The 16956-nt window shown below is 38.0% G+C and overlaps 1 protein-coding gene across 2 annotated transcripts in view; it reads left to right on the top strand.

The window, feature by feature from the left end:
• Positions 1-16948, top strand: part of LOC120317610 (rab GTPase-binding effector protein 1-like) — an 86919-nt gene extending 69971 nt beyond the window's left edge. Inside the window, exons 11-15 of one of the 2 annotated variants that reach the window (XM_039364329.1) lie at positions 9357-9473; positions 10436-10534; positions 15051-15191; positions 16033-16222; positions 16364-16948. In XM_039364329.1, coding sequence (XP_039220263.1) covers positions 9357-9473; positions 10436-10534; positions 15051-15191; positions 16033-16222; positions 16364-16566 — 750 coding nt within the window. In that variant the 3' untranslated portion in view covers positions 16567-16948. Of the gene's footprint in view, positions 1-9356; positions 9474-10435; positions 10535-15050; positions 15192-16032; positions 16223-16363 lie in introns of those variants that run through there. The other variant, XR_005559279.1, reaches the window with a different exon arrangement.
• Positions 16949-16956: the final 8 nt, after the last annotated feature.

Genomic DNA, 16956 nt, shown 5'->3' with positions numbered 1-16956 from the left:
GGCAGTGGTTGGTCAGATCTAAGATGTGTTTGGGGGGGTTATATTTGTTTTGGATAGCTGTCAAGGCTTCTTTGATAGGCACTTGTGTGAAGAGGGATATGACATCGAAGCTCACTAGTAGGTCGCTGGTCTGTAAGTTTTGTTTCTTTATGATCTCTATAAACTGGAATGAGTTTTTTACGTGTGAGGTAATGGATTCTGCATAGGGCTGTAGTTGTTTGGCGAGAAATTTGGCTAGGTTTTGTAGAGGTGAGCCTATGGAGCTGACTATAGGTCTGAGTGGGGTTCCTTCTTTGTGTATCTTGGGGAGACCATAGAGTTGGGGCATCTGGATGATTTCTCTCTGGGAATGATTCTTTGCTGGATCTCTTCGCTAATGGGGGAGGCTTTTATTTTGGATCTGGTGGTTTTTTTCAGGTAGGTGGTGGGATCTGTATTTAGGGGTTTGTATGTGGAGTCTTGGAGTAGGTTGGTTAATTTGGTTTGGTAGTCAAATGTGTTCATAACCACCGTGGCGTTGCCCTTGTCTGCTGGTAGGATTATTATGCTGGTGTCTTCTTTAAGGTTACGTAGTGCTGTCTGTTCCTCTTTGGGTAAGTTGCTTTTGGGTGGCTTGCTGGTGCAGAGGATGTTGGTGATTTCGAGTCTGATTCTGTTAGCATCGTCGGGGTTGATTTTGGTCAGGCTGGTTTCAATTCCACATATAATGGTTTCAGTGGGGATGTGTTTGGGAGTGACTGCAAAGTTGAATCCTTTGGAAAGGACATTGGTTTCGGCTTTGGTGAGGATCCTATCTGAGATGTTATGCACTGTTTGCTTCATGTGTGGCTGTGAGGGGGGAGGGGTTTGTTTCTGGCGTTCTTGTAGTCTTCGGAGTTTGTTGGTGTGTGTATCTGTCTTGAGGGTGGTCTGTGTTTCGGCTCTCCAGACGGCAAGTTGTTTGGATTTGCACCAGCAAGCCACCCAACATATACATACATACATACATACATATATATATATATATACTGTAAGAAATGATCCTTAGTGCTGACTTACTGTAACCTCGTCCTGACTCCAGCTCCAAGTATCACCACACAAACACCACGCCAGGTACGAGGACTAACGCTTTAATATGCTTCTTACACCGGATGCACAAAGTCAGCACTAAGGATCATTTCTTCCAAGTGTGGTTATATACAATTCATCGTTGCCCCACCTTTCTCACACCCACACCAACGCCCATGCAGCACCACCCACGCCAACACCCATACAGCACCACCCCTATGTCTTACCCCGCCCCATTCTCGCATAACCGGCCATTAATCCCGAAGCTTCCAGACGATGCCTTTGTCCAGCTGTAGTGCGATCGCTCTATCTGCTTCAGTTCTGTGGCCACGCATGCGCAGTTAGTGGTTTAGGCTGTCTCGGTCCTTTGCGCATGCGTGGCCTTGTCCTAGGCACCAACTGCGCATGCACGGCAATTGGACTGCGCAGGCATCAACTGCGCATGCACGGCGATTGGACTGCGCATGCTCGGCATCGTCAGCTGGATGTCGGGCCTCAGATCACCGTAGTCAACTCAGGAAGCTTGCTGGCCATTAGGTGAGTATCCGTCTGGAACGGGGTTTTGGGAGCGCCCTCCTCTAAGGCCCGACATATACATTGCTTACTGGTGTACACCGCTTAGAGAGTGCTTGCACTTAAAGCGGTATATAAGTCTCATAAATAAATAAATAAATAAATAAATAAATAAATAAATAAATAAATAATCAAACAGAAAGTGAGATGATTCCAAGGGGTAAGGAGAAATAAAAAGTTAATTTTCACTTAGGGCTATTTAGTTACTAATTACAGCACCAATACTACCCTATCTTTTCACAACTCAGGGCAATTTACATCATAAAATTAAAATAAAATGCAGTAAAAAATCACAAAGGCAATCCACGTTCATTGATCATCCCATTCATATTTCATCCTATTAAAGGTGTTAGTGTAAAACAGTGTTTCCCAAACTTGACAATTTTAAGGCATGTGGACTTCAACTCCCAGAATTCCACAGCCAGCGTTGCTAGCTGTGGAATTCTGGGAGTTGAAGTCCTCATGCCTTAAAATTGTCAAGTTTGGGAAACACTGGTGTAAAATGAGGACACGTTTGTTGGTGGTTCTCTATGAACCTTAGATATTACTCCTTTTCAGTTACTATTTCAGTTTTGTCTATTCTGACTCAACTTCTTAGGATTCAGCATATTTAAAACTCATTAGTTTGGCCAATAGAGTATATGAAAAGAGTTACCTCCCTGTAATAAATGAGACATTTATAGGGAAGCCATCTAATAAGAATAAGCCACACACCCATTAAACAATTGGAGAGAGATCTGAACTTTGAAAACTCACCTGGGTCTCAGCAAATTCCCCAGTTCCAACACCTTTGCCCTATAGGAGCTGGCCTTTGAACTCTCTCTCAGTAATATTCATACTGATATTCATGCCTAATCCAAGAATAGCCAAGTCAGTGTGTGCAGCTGAGGTAGAGACATCTGTGAAATGCCTGTTGCTATTTATGTCAAGGGAAAGCTGCTGGACCTTAAGACAGAATAAGCAGTGGGTAAAAACAACATTGCTAGCGCTTGTTCTCTTTGCTACATTACGAATTCTCGTGGCTAAAACATATAAGGAACGGTTGCTAGAATTGGGTATGTCTAGTTTAACGAAGAGAAGGACAAGGGGGGACATGATAGCAGTGTTCCAATATCTCAGGGGCTGCCATAAAGAAGAGGGAATTAAGCTATTCTCCAAAGCACCTGAAGGCAGGACAAGAAGCAACGGGTGAAAACTAATCAAGGAGAGAAGCAACCTAGAACTAAGGAGAAACTTCCTGACAGTTAGAACAATTAATCAGTGGAACAGCTTGCCTCCAGAAGCAGTAAATGCTCCAACACTGGAAGTTTTTAAGAAGAGACTGGACAGGACTTCCGGTGGATTTTGCGCGCGCGATGGCGGCTACTTTGTAGCCGTCTTCCCTGGGTAAGTGTAAGAACCGCTATGAACAGCAGACACCAGCTGTTCAGCGGTTCAAAATCCCCCTCCCGGGCAAAGGGGGGGGGTAGAGAGTGTCCGAATAGTGGTAGAGCCTCTTTTGCACCCCCCAAGTTTTTTTTTGGGGGGGGTGAAAGGAGTGCTCCCACGGAGTTCGGACTTGTCTCCGCTTCCCAGCTGTTTTTGTCCTCAGGGACAAAACGAGCCGCTGCAACACCTCCGTGCTTAAAGAGAACTGGTGAGTTTTTTTTTATAAACGGACAGAGCTGAGTAGAGGATTTAGTTTTTCCTTTCTTTGATTTATTTGGATTTTAAGTTTTAAGACTTGCTTCTATTTTTATTCTCTCTTTTTATTTTATTTTATTTTTTTTTTTCTCTGTTGAAAGGGAAAGTAAAATGGCGATCGGCAAATCTCTCGGTGTTTTTTTTTTTTTGAAGTTAGAATGCTGACCGGCAGGTTTTTTGGTGTTTCTTTTTCTTTCCTTTCCCTTTCCCTTTTTATTTTCTTATGATTGGAATGGTTGTTTTTGGTATCTCTAAGTATTTTTTTTTTGGAATGGACTTTTTCTATTTAATTATTATTATTATTATTATTATTTTTTTCTTCTCCCTTCTTTATATTGTAATGACTCTTTTTTGAAGGACTTTTTTCTGTTTAATTTTTTGCAATTTTTAAGAAGGATTAAAGCTTTTTTTTAATTCTTTTTCTCTTCCTTTTTTTCCCCCTTTTTTCTTTTTATTATAATGACCTTCTTTGGAGGGAGTTATGATTTTTGAAGGAATTTTTATAATTTTTTAAGAAGGGCTAAAGGTTTTTCTTTAAGATGGCTCCAAAGCGTCCAGGGATTTCTACAGCTTCTAAATCAACAGTTTCACCCTCTTCTGGGGGTCAGCTAATAACTATGAAGGATTTACAAAACATGATGGGAGATGTTATAATTCAAATTAGGGCAGAAATGAAAAAGATTTTAGAGGAAAATAATAAGATCTTGAGACAAGATTTTGTTTTGGCTTTAGAAGGAGTTGCTTCTGTTCTTGAAAAGGTGAACTCCCATGTGGAAGAGGTAGCTGAAAAAGTGGACATAATGTAGGGGAAAATTGAAAGTATGGAAAAAGAAATGGAAAATGAGATTCTTATGCTTCAATATGGACAAATGGAATATGCCTTAAGAATCAGAGGCCTGGAAGAGTCTTTGCACGAAGATTTGAAAGAAATGGTTGCAAAGGACTTTGCATTGATTTTGAATAAAGAAAAAGAGGGAATACTTAGTGAAATTGAAAAATTATTTAGGGTTAACTCTGTGGTGGCAGCACAGAAGAATCTGCCAAGAGATGTGGTAATTTACTTTGGTAAAAGATCCTTACGCAATCAAATTGTTCAAGCCTATTATAAGAAGAGATTTCAAATTGCTTCACAAGATGTCATAATTTTTAAGGAGATCCCATCTAAAATTTTAAGAAGAAGAAAGGAGTTTGCTTTTCTAGTAAATGAACTTAAAAAGAGAAAAATTCTATTCAGATGGGATATTCCGACTGGAATGGTGGTGACCTACCTGGGGACATGTCATAGACTTAATACTGTTTCTCAAGCAAAAGATTTTTATACTTCGGTCCTGGGGGTATGTGCATCGCCATCTATTAGGTCTCAACAAGTCCAGATTGAGGAGCAGAAGACAACTTGTGTAGCACATACCTCCAAAGAAAAGCAGCAACAGAAGAAGGTTAAGGAAGTTTCATATTCAGCGGTCTCTGAATCTCTGGGAGATGTTGGACTTACAAAGTCTTTGGAGCAATCTTCAAGGGTAGCTCTGGGAGAAGTTAGACCTACAAAGTCTTTGGAGCCATCTTCAAGGGTGGAATTGCTGCCTGAAATCGAAATTGGGAAATTTCAGCTTGAGGGGCACCAACAAGAGAGGAACGGGCAGAGGATAACTTGTACAACTTACAACTGTGAAGATCAACACAAGGAGGAATTTACTGAGGAAGTTTTACAGGTATCGGTCCCTGAGACTTGTGCAACATATAAATGTAAAGAAAAAGTAACATATAAATGTAAAGAGAAAGACCAACAGAAGAAGGAGGTTGAGGAAGTTTCACAGGTACTGATTCCTGAGCTGGTGGGTCAACCAGGACTTACAAACTCTTTGGAGCGATCTTCAAGGGCAGAATTCCACGCATTTTTTTCGATGCTTGCGGGCAAGAGAGACCCATATGGATTGTGCTTATAGTAGATGCAACTGGCTATTAGACAGAAGATTATGGATATTGAATGAAAATTTTAGATAAGAAGTTTGTGTTTATAGTGGGTGCAACTGGTTATTGGACAGAAAATTATGGACATTGAATGAGAACTTTAGACAAGTTTACTATTGAGATTGTGGGAGAAGTAAAACTTATATCGTTTTTGGAAAATGTCTTATGTAATGTCTAAATATGTGTTTTGGGATAATAATATATTTCAGTTTTAAGTTTTAAACCTTTAATGATAATATTGTTTAAAACTGTGTTTTGAAGGGATTATAATTTGTTTATTTCAGTGAGGGGATTCTAATAAATTTGTGTTTCGAAGGGAGTATAATTTGTTTAAGTTTCAAGTAATGCTTAAATTTTGTTTTTAAATATTATTATTAATATTTCTAAGAGAAAATAATTTGCTTAATTAAATGTCTAGATTTGTTTAGGAAAGAAAGTAATGCTTAAATCTGTGTTTTTGGAGAAAGTTTATATAGAATGATGATTGTATTTATATTTGTTTAGGATTTAAAAGTGTTTCAAGCTTTTAAATATTATTATTAATATTTTTAAGAGAAAATAATTTGTTTAACTAAATGTGTCTAGATTTGTTTAGGATTTTTAAGTTTTTTTTTTTTTTTTTTGGATAGGTGAGAAGATGATGAAGATTGAAGGAAATATTTATTTACTTTAAGTTTTCTAAGAGTATTTAGTTTTAATGGTACAACAAAGGTTTATATGTTTATCTTTTTGTATTAGGATAAAGAAAGAGGGAGAAATTAGATTTTACATTATAGCTATAGATATTCAAAGAAAGTAATTTTTAAATTTGCGTTTTTGGAGGGAGTTTATATAGAATGATGATTGTATTTAAATTTGTTTAGGTTTTAAAAGTGTTTTAAGTTTTTTTCTCAATTAAGCCTGTACTGAGCTCTGGGAAGTCTAGGGGAGGGTTTGGGAGGTTGGGGAGGAGGGGGGTGAGGTAGGGTTGGGGGGGGGTATGGGAAGGGGATTTGTTTTTGTAAAAAATTTAAAAATTTTCAATAAAAAAAAAAAAATTAAAAATAAAAAATAAAGAAGAGACTGGACAGCCATTTGTCCGAAATGGTGTAGGGTTTCCTGCCGAGCAGGGGGTTGGACTAGATGACCTCCAAGGTCCCTTCCAACTTTACTACTATTATTATTATTATCGATCATCGCACAGTCAGCCAGATGTTCAGACTGGATTTGGCATTTTGTCTACCTATCGAGTCCTTACCCAGGACCTGGGATAGGCAGATGTGGATGTTTGATGGTATTACAGATATCGTCGCAGGATGGAAGCAGTTCCTAATAAGGCTGCCTTTTGCAATTGACTAATAGCGAATTTGTCAATGCCAATGGTGTTCAAGTGGTGCTCCAGTTGTTTTGGGATTGCACCCAAGGAGCCTATGACTATTGGTACTACCCTTGCTTGCTTTTGCCACAGTCTTTCTATTTCTATTTGTAGGTCTTTGTATTTTGTTATCTTCTCCAGTTCTTTCTCTTCTATTCTGCTGTCTCCAGGCACTGCCACGTCCACTATCCAGACTTTTTTGTCTTTCTTATCGACAATTGTTAAGTCTGGGGTGTTATGTTGCAGGTGCTTGTCTGTTTGAATTCTGAAGTCCCAGAGCAGTTTAATTTTATCATTTTCTATGACTTTCTCTATTTTATGATCCCACCAGTTTTTGCTTACAGGCAAATGATATTTTTTGCAGATCTTCCAATGCACCATTGTTGCTACTTTGTCATGCCGCTGCTTGTAATCAGTTTGTGCAATCTTCTTGCAACAGCTTACCAAGTGGTCCACTGTTTCTTCAGCTTCTTTGCATAGGCGGCACTTACTGTCTGTTGCTGTCTTCTCAATTTTGACTTTGTATGCATTTGTCCTTAAGGCTTGGTCTTGTGCAGCCAGAATTAGTCCCTCGGTCTCTTTCTTCAATTTTCCTGCTCTTAGCCATTGCCAGGTTTTATTATTATCTGCTTTCCCAGCTATTTTTTTCATGTATTGGCCATGTAGTGCTTTGTCTTCCCATGCCTCTATTCTGTTCTTCATTTGGTCTTTCTTGTAGGCCAGTTTGGTCTCTCCAGTAGTTAGTAAGCCTTCCTGATATACTAATTTCAGTGCATCTTCATCATTGTTCTTCAGATATTCTTCCAAAGCCATTTTTTCTTCTTCAACCATCTGATGTACTTGTAGCATTCCACGCCCACCTATTTGCCTTGGTAGATAAAGTCTATCAATGTCACTGCGTGGATGAAGGGCATGATTCATTGTCATTATTTTTCTGGTCTGCCTATCCATTGCTTTTAGTTCTGCTTGAGTCCAGTCCACTATTCCAGCTGTGTACCTAATGACTGGGATTGCCCAGGTGTTGATTGCCTTTATGGTATTTCCTCCATTGAGTTTGGATTTTAAGATCTTCTTCACTCTCTTGATGTATTCACCTCTAATCTTTTTCTTGACTTCAGTGTGCTTGATGTTGTCAGCTTGAAGGATATTATTATTATTATTATTATTATTATTATTATTATTATTATTATTATTATTATTATTATTATAGGTAAATTAATGCCGCTTACGCAAACTTACTCCTTGTGTTAATTCAATGACCAGTTAGTTCAGCATCATTTATTATATACAGGCATAAGAAAAATAACTTATTATAAATATTGCTTCTGTCCTGACTTTTGCAATAAAATTCATTTGCTGTTTATGCACAACCATTCAGATTGTTTAAAGCAGGGGTAGGCAACTTTGGCTCTTTTATGACTCGTAGATTTCAACTCCCAGAATTCCTGAGCCAGCACAACTGGCTGTCCACGAGTCATAAAAGAGCCAAGGTTGCCTACCCCTGCTTTAAAGAGTACTTAATTGTTGGTCAGTATTGAATGATTTGGATTTGGAGTTCATTAATTAAAGACTTTGAGCTTGTTTTCAATATCAGAGTTGGTTTTTAAGCTGATTCACTTAGACTGATTCCCTGCACTGACTGTCCCTTCAACATATGATGATTCCCCAGTTATATCATTATGCTTATTTTCTTTACAGTTCATGAGTCACTTACAGGTGCAGAGATTTCTGCCTTCCACCCATGTCTGTATAAGGGTGCGAGCAAATCTGTTCTTGTTTTCATGAGAAATGAGTTAAAAGCACCTAATTTGGGGAAAGAGTTCCTTTGTTTGCTTTCAACTCAGTTCAACCTCTTATTCATTCTCAAATATATGTACAAGTCGGAGGTTGATAGAATAGGAATAGAATAGAATAGAATAGAATAGAATAGAATAGAATAGAATGTCTTTATTGTCATTGTGTAACTCACAATGAAATTAAGTGTTGTCACAGTACACACTATACACAAGTAAAAACCACAAATAACAACATACATTATATACACACATCCTTCACATTCTATTCACCATTGCGCTGCCCCTAATATTGCACTTCAATGTTGCACTATACAGTGATATTTAATATGGTTACAGCTCTGGGATAAAAACTATTTTTCAGCCTATTTGTTTTTGTTTTTATTATCCTGTACCGTCTGCCAGATGGTAATAGTTCAAAAAAAGAATAGTACCTGATCCTGTGCGTAAACCCTCCAGAAGACAAACCAAATACTTTCAGATTTTTTTAATCTCTAGTGATCTTATTAAAGTTTAAACTGAATTTATAGAACTTTTAAATTTAGTTTCTTCATAAACATTTGGATAAGGTATTTGATTCTATGTTCTGCTATGAATACTTACGTTTCAGAGAATGAAAGCATATTGTATGATATTTCCATTAATGCTAAAAGAGGAAATAGTACATTTTTATGAACATAATCAAACACAACAGATTATCTTTCTACCCTTTTAAGATAAAGAATTCAGAATTCTGTATTAACATTTTGTTATGGCTGTGATGTTAGAAAAGGTTATATCATTAAGCAATGAGGGCGTGGACTATAATGAAACTCTTATTTTCATGGTTTCTTTATTTTATCTTGTTTCTCAATTATAAGCATAGATTTTTGTCTTGGGGAAAATTTAACCTTATTTAGAAAAGGGATGTTTATGTTATATTGTGTCTAACCCCATAGGTGAAAAAACTTCAGATGATGTTGAGGCAGGCCAACGATCAGCTAGAAAAAGCAATACAAGAGAAACAGGAGCTGGAGGAATTTATGAAACAAAGTAGTGAAGACTCAGTAAATCAGGTAAAGAAAATCTTACAGAAAACTAAAAATTCTTTAAGTGAGAATGACCATTGCATAGGGCATATATTTAAACTGGTTGATTCTTTTTACACAAATTGTATACTGTAGAATATACTGAAGATGTTTTAAGAGTAAAGTTAACAGGATCAAATATGATTAGTATGAGGTTGTTAGTATAGATTGGGAATTCAAAAAACATCCCAGAAGGCAGCAGTAGCAAACCAATTCTCTATTGTTGATTTTTTAAAAATCTGCAGACAGTCCTCAAGTTACAATTGGTTGTTTAACAACTGTTCAAAGTTACAATGGCCTCAGAAAAGGTGCTTTACTTTTGGCCATCATAAAATGTTGCTCCTCCTCACAGTCACATGACTGCATTTCTGGTGCTTGACCAACAGCATGCATTTACATCAATTACCAAGTGCCCCGTGATCATGTGATCGCCATTTGCAGTCTTCTCCACCAGCTTTTCCAGAGGGTCATTGGGGAAGCTGGCAGGAAAGGTTCAAGTGGAGGAGATAAAGTTGAAATTCTTTGTCTGGCTGCAGAAATGGAGTTGAAATCCTGAAGAGTTCAGCTCCATTCTGGAGCCCCATAGAGGAGAAAGGAAACCCTTCAGCAGATTCACTTCATGACCCCAAAGATTGCTTTACTGGTGCAATTGGGAGTGCCAGGATTATGGGCTTTGCTCAGTGACCGAGATTGCAGTTCCAACTACCTGTACATGGTTGTATTTGGGAAATCACCAGAGGCAGAGCTCAACTTGGAGACTACCTTTAAATATTTTGGAGCATTTGCCCCATTGTTACTGAGATTTCAGCATGGAATTCTATAGAAAAAAAATGCAAATAAGCCTGCTAAAAAGTTAGGAAAATGTTTGCATACCAGTTATATATGCCATTTGGTACTCGTGATGTGTGTGTATAATTTATTCATATCCCCCCCCCCTCTTTTTTTGACAGATCTCATCACTTACTGCTAGAGTTCAGGAATCTGATGCCTTACTTAGTGAATTACAGCAGGCATTTTGTCAAGCTAAAAGAAATGTCCAAGATCAAATGGTAAACAATGAAGAATTATTTTAATACACATATTTGAATATATTTGTTGTTTATTCTGTATCTATAATATTGTTATATAATAACAATATGAACATTATTCCATTTATCTGCACTGTAGAATGAAGTAAGTTTTTTCTACAGACAAGTATCACTCTTGGGTGCTGTCCATTTCTAGCTGAGTATGGAGGACAGTTTAGGATATTTTAGTTGGTTTTGCTCTCAAAAGCCTGCACAGAATGTATCTGTTTGTTTCTTGTCCTTATTTGAAGAGCAAAACCAACTTTTATATGCTCTATGAAAAGCACAAATTGTTTCATAGGAATAGCCAGTGAACCAACAAGGGGCACAGAGCTTCTGGGAAGGGGATCTTTCAGTATCTTCTCTTCAATACATCTGCAACAAGTTAGACTACCGTAACAGTCTTCTGTGAGTTAAGATCTGCAGTTGGAATTACCTTATGCTGTTTATGAAGGGGAAATTTGGAAACCTGCCCTAACCCAGTTTGGCACTCTGCATCAATTAGATATTGTTTAAGGAACATACTGGTCTGCTTGACAGTAAATAGGGGAGGAGAACCCAGATGATGTTGGGTTCGGTTGTTTTCTGGTGATGTCTGTCCTTCAGTGTTGGGCAACTTGGGTCCCAATAACATCTATAGGGACGTCAACACAGGCAAGATAACAGTATTGTGTAAAATTGTGGCATGTGTATATAAGTGGCAGTCACAACGTACACGCTTACAATGCTGTGGCTACCATGCTGCCTGTTTTCATATATACATTGTAGCTGCTCTTTGGCCTAACTTACTCACAAGGTTATTGTGGGAGGAATAGGAGGCAGAAACATTATATACACCACCTTGAATTATACAAAATGAGTGATATACCAGTCTAATAAATGAATAAATTCAAGCATCAAAACTGCTTATTTTTGTTCCTGCTTGTACACTAAGATAGTATTTTTGATGACGGCCATGGTTTTGGTTTTATGGTCACTCGGATGATCCTTCTTACAATATTGAACAAGGACCACCTGTACTTTTTGAAGCTGGGACCTAGAGAGGATTGCTGTATTGCCTAGATATCAGAAAACAGATGTGTGTTTCTTTTCCAGCTGGTCTAAATGGTGAAAGACCAGTTTGTCTTAACAGGCCAGAATGACATTTAGGAAAAAGCTGAACAGAAAGGTATACAGTTGATTGGAATGATACAGATAAGAGACCTTGGGGCCATGCCATTATGGAGGCAAGCCCAGAAATATAGTCAGGAAGATGGATTGGTACAAAAGTTAGCTCTGAATTTCAGTTGGATGGGTTTCCTATAAACTCCTCATGGTCTTATTAGCTGTGCTGCCTATGAAATAGCAGCTTAATAGTGGTAAGAATAAGCTCTAGAAGACACCTTGGTCTTCTTCCTTATGAGTTATCTATTGTTCTGCAGTATTTTGGAGGAAATCATGTGCCCTTGGAGGGGGGGGTTTCTATATTTTTATTTATGCAGCCAATTCTACAGTTATTCTTTTTCCTAGAACTGTACACTCAAACTTCTTTCACTTAATGTAGATTCCTGTGTTTGTTCTTTGTTTTTCTTTAAAGTTAGGTAATTATGAATTATTATAGAATTGTATCTGCTGTGGCTGACTTACTTCTAGAATGTTAAAATTGCTAAGGCCTTGCTACCACAACTGAACCCAGTTAACTATTAATGTTTCCAACAAATCACAGTTGAAATAAGTGGACCAAATCATTTGTAAATGCAGAATCTTTACTTAGTTCAGGGGTGTCAAACTTGATCGCATCACATGGCATATCCTGATGTATCATGATTTTTTTAAAATAACAACAACAACAACAACAACAACAACAATAATAATAATAATAATAATAAAAACTCAGGACATGGCTATCAAACATCAAAAACATCTACCAGACTATCCCATCTCCTTTACATGGATGATCTGAAGCTGTATGGAAAAACATCATCTGAAATAGAATCGCTGCTCAACACTGTCCGTATATATAGCCAAGATATTGTAATGGAGTTTGGCTTGGACAAATGTGCCACACTTACTATCAAACAAGGAAAAATAGTGAAAACTGAAGGAATCAAGATGCCCCACAAAAATAACATTAAGAGTCTGGATGAGGAAGAGTACTACAAATACTTGGGTATCCTTCAAGCTGACAACATCAAGCACACTGAAGTCAAGAAAAAGATTAGAGGTGAATACATCAAGAGAGTGAAGAAGATCTTAAAGTCCAAACTCAATGGAGGAAATACCATAAAGGCAATCAACACCTGGGCAATCCCAGTCATTAGGTACACAGCTGGAATAGTGGACTGGACTCAAGCAGAACTAAAAGCAATGGATAGGAAGACCAGAAAAATAATGACAATGAATCATGCCCTTCATCCACGCAGTGACATTAACAGACTTTATCTACCAAGGCAAATAGGTGGGCGTGGAATGCTACAAGTACATCAGATGGTTGAAGAAGAAAAAATGGCTTTGGAAGAATATCTGAAGAACAATGATGAAGATGCACTGAAATTAGTATATCAGGAAGGCTTACTGACTACTGGAGAGACCAAACTGGCCTACAAGAAAGACCAAATGAAGAACAGAATAGAGGCATGGGAAGACAAAGCACTACATGGCCAATACATTAAAAAATAGCTGGGAAAGCAGATAATAATAAAACCTGGCAATGGCTAAGAGCAGGAAAATTGAAGAAAGAGACCGAGGGACTAATTCTGGCTGCACAAGACCAAGCCTTAAGGACAAATGCATATACAGTCAAAATTGAGAAGAAAGCAACAGACAGTAAGTGCCGCCTATGCAAAGAAGCTGAAGAAACAGTGGACCACTTGGTAAGCTGTTGCAAGAAGATTGCACAGACTGATTACAAGCAGCGGCATGACAAAGTAGCAACAATGGTGCATTGGAAGATCTGCAAAAAATATCATTTGCCTGTAAGCAAAAACTGGTGGGATCATAAAATAGAGAAAGTCATAGAAAATGATAAAATTAAACTGCTCTGGGACTTCAGAATTCAAACAGACAAGCACCTGCAACATAACACCCCAGACTTAACAATTGTCGATAAGAAAGACAAAAAAGTCTGGATAGTGGACGTGGCAGTGCCTGGAGACAGCAGAATAGAAGAGAAAGAACTGGAGAAGATAACAAAATACAAAGACCTACAAATAGAAATAGAAAGACTGTGGCAAAAGCAAGCAAGGGTACTACCAATAGTAATAGGCTCCTTGGGTGCAATCCCAAAACAACTGGAGCACCACTTGAACACCATTGGCACTGACAAATTTGCTATTAGTCAATTGCAAAAGGCAGCCTTACTAGGAACTGCTTCCATCCTGCGACGATATCTGTAACACCATCAAACATCCACATCTGCCTATCCCAGGTCCTGGGTAAGGACTCGATAGGTAGACAAAATGCCAAATCCAGTCTGAACATCTGGCTGATTGTGCGATGATCCATCATCCATCATCATCATCATCATAATAATAATAATAATAAAAAAGTTGGAAGGGACCTTGGAGGTCATCTAGTCTGACCCCCTGCTCAGGCAGGAAACCCTATACCATTTTAGACAAATGGCTGTCCAGTCTCTTCTTTAAAAACTTCCAGTGTTGGAGCATTCACAGCTTCTGGAGGCAGGTTGTTCCACTGGTTAATAGTTCTCACTGTCAGGAAGTTTCTCCTTAGTTCTAGGTTGCTTCTCTCCTTGATTAGTTTCCATCCGTTGCTTCTTGTCCTGCCTTCAGGTGCTTTGGAAAATAGCTTAACTCCCTCTTCTTTATGGCAGCCCCTGAGATATTGGAACACTGCTGTCATGTCCCCCCTTGTCCTTCTCTTCGTTAAACTAGACATACCCAATTCTAGCAACCTTTCTTATAAGTTTTAGCCTCCAGTCCAGACCTTTGTGGAGCCGGGGTGGGCATGGCCTGCATGTGACACATCTGGCCCATGGGCCACCAGTTTTAACACCTCTGACTTAGTTTCTTTAGGAAGTACTTACTATCCCATAAGTCATTGCACTAGGAAAGTACTGACAAGACTTTCCCATTGGCAAGGGAACCAGCAATAGACTGGTCAACACCAGTCAGTGTTTGGGAAGTGATTTCTGAAAATCAAAAATTTAATCTTTTAATTGGTTCTCCTCTCCAGCTCTTTCTCTTCAAGGATATTTCCTTAATTGGGTTTATGTGTTTTCACAGAATACTTATGCTTGTTTTGTGTTGAATAGCTTTACAGACTGGCTGTATCTTTTAACTGATCCCTTTTTTCAGTGTTTTAATTGAAAACGTCACAGCTCACCTATTTAATTAAGTTGTGGGAACAGGGAGATAAAGTCATAGTGAGCAAGGCTATTCTTCATATTGGTATTTTTTTTCCTGTTTTGTCTGCTACCTGCTTCTACCATGTTAATGAAATGTGAGTTAATCTGAAGAGCTGATTTTTGAGGATTTAATTCTTTCTTTGTTTGCTGGAGGCTGTCCTGATGCAGTCACGAGAGCTTGTTTCAGAGGAATTGGAGAGGCTCCAGAAAGACAACGAAAGCCTTCAAGGGAAACATTGTCTGCATGTGTCTTTACAACAAGCTGAGGATTTTATCCTTCCAGAAACTGGAGAGGTAGGATACCTCTTGGTTAATTTTAAATAGATCCATTTAGGGCAGGGGTTCTCAACCTTGGCAACTTTAAGACGTGTGGACTTCAACTCCCAGAATTCCTCAGCCAGCAAAGCTGGCTGAGGAATTCTGGGAGTTGAAGTCCACAAATCTTAAAGTTGTCAAAGTTGAGAACCCCTGATTTAGGGCATAATATTGGGTAAGACATTCTTGCAACTAAAGTTTAGGAATAATAGCTATCACTTTTTTAAGATTAGAAAAGTAGAAACTTGTTTCTAGTAATGTATGTGAGTAGATCCACATGTTGATTGTAATATTTAACTAAACTGAAATCTTAAATTAGTAAAAACTGCAACCCTATCTATGGTTATGTTTTAGTGTTTATCTGCCTTCATCTAGATAACTTTCAGTATATCTTGAACAATCACTGGTATTTTCACTCTAAAGCAGCCTACACCATATTTTGTTATCTTAATTTTTTGTTTCATAAGGAGAAAAGAGTGTTTCTTAGTTATAAAGTGTATGATTTGTAGCCACATAAGTTCATCCCATTTCTGCTTGGAAGCATTTGACATCAAGGAAAATAGCTTATTATGCAATTGTGGTAATACTGTATGTTTTCAAACAACACTGTAAGCTGGACTCTGAAAACAGTTAAGAGAGAATTCTCTAGACTTCTAATTACTATATTATAAAGCATTCAAGACTATTTCCCCTTTTGTATCTTTCCCTCCTTTTGTCCTTTTCAAAATCAATTTTAAGTCAAAGTCCCTTACAGTTTATTACACCATAGTATATACATGCAGGAAGACAGTTGTTTGACCTATCTAAGCCTTTGTTTCAGGAACTCCGCGAACTGGTCCTCAAGTATCGTGAAGACATTATTAGTGTACGAACTGCGGCCGATCATCTGGAAGAAAAACTGAAGGCAGAAATTTTGTTTTTAAAAGAACAGATTCAAGCTGAACAATGTTTAAAAGAGAACATAGAAGAGACTCTGCAGCTAGAAATAGAGAATTGCAAAGAGGAAATAGGTGAGACTAGGGCTGTCTTTATATTTAAGCACCTTTCAGGGAATTCCATTTTGCCTTCCTAATTTACTAGTCCTTCCTACTTAATATGAACTGAATATGAGTCCATAAATAAAATTAAAATCTTTCCCCATCTTTTAACAGCTGCTGCATCCAGTCTAAAAACAGAATTGGAGCAAATAAGAGTTGATAAAGGGCAGGTAACCTATCTAAAGACTTTGGGAAATGTTCTGGGTGCCATGGCAAATACCTTCCACCCCTTGATGTTCTTTTTTTCTCCCCTGTATTCTTTGGATTACATGGATCTCCTTTCAAAGGTCTTCGTGTCTGTCTCAAAGATAGAGTAAATCCTTATCTAGTAGTGCAGTTACTTCAAATTCTTGAATGTGGAGAAAATGCTGTATATCTTCCTAGTTATATTGTTTTTTTCTGGGCATAAAGAAGGAATGGTAACGGAGGGGCTACAAGGAAGGAAATAAGTTTTGAAAGCATTTAGATGAGACCATTTAGATAGTGGTCCTTCATGCTTGTCCTTCTCTTTTCATGATAAAGTATCTGCCTAAAATTGAGGCTCATATTCAAGGCCACAAGCTACTTCGAACAAATGTTAGTAAGAAACATGTCAAAGGACTAATCAATGCTATTCTCTTTATGTACACCTGGCATAAAACTGCTCTGTATATATCCTAACATCACACTCTCAAAACAAGTAGTCAGAAAACAGATGGTGTCAGGAA

Source organism: Crotalus tigris, unplaced genomic scaffold (assembly GCF_016545835.1).
Source record: "Crotalus tigris isolate CLP2741 ecotype Arizona unplaced genomic scaffold, ASM1654583v1 scf7180000019752.108439, whole genome shotgun sequence".
Lineage (NCBI taxonomy): Eukaryota > Metazoa > Chordata > Lepidosauria > Squamata > Viperidae > Crotalus > Crotalus tigris.
Note: the sequence above shows the minus strand (reverse complement) of the source record. Positions and strands in the feature narration are given on the sequence as shown.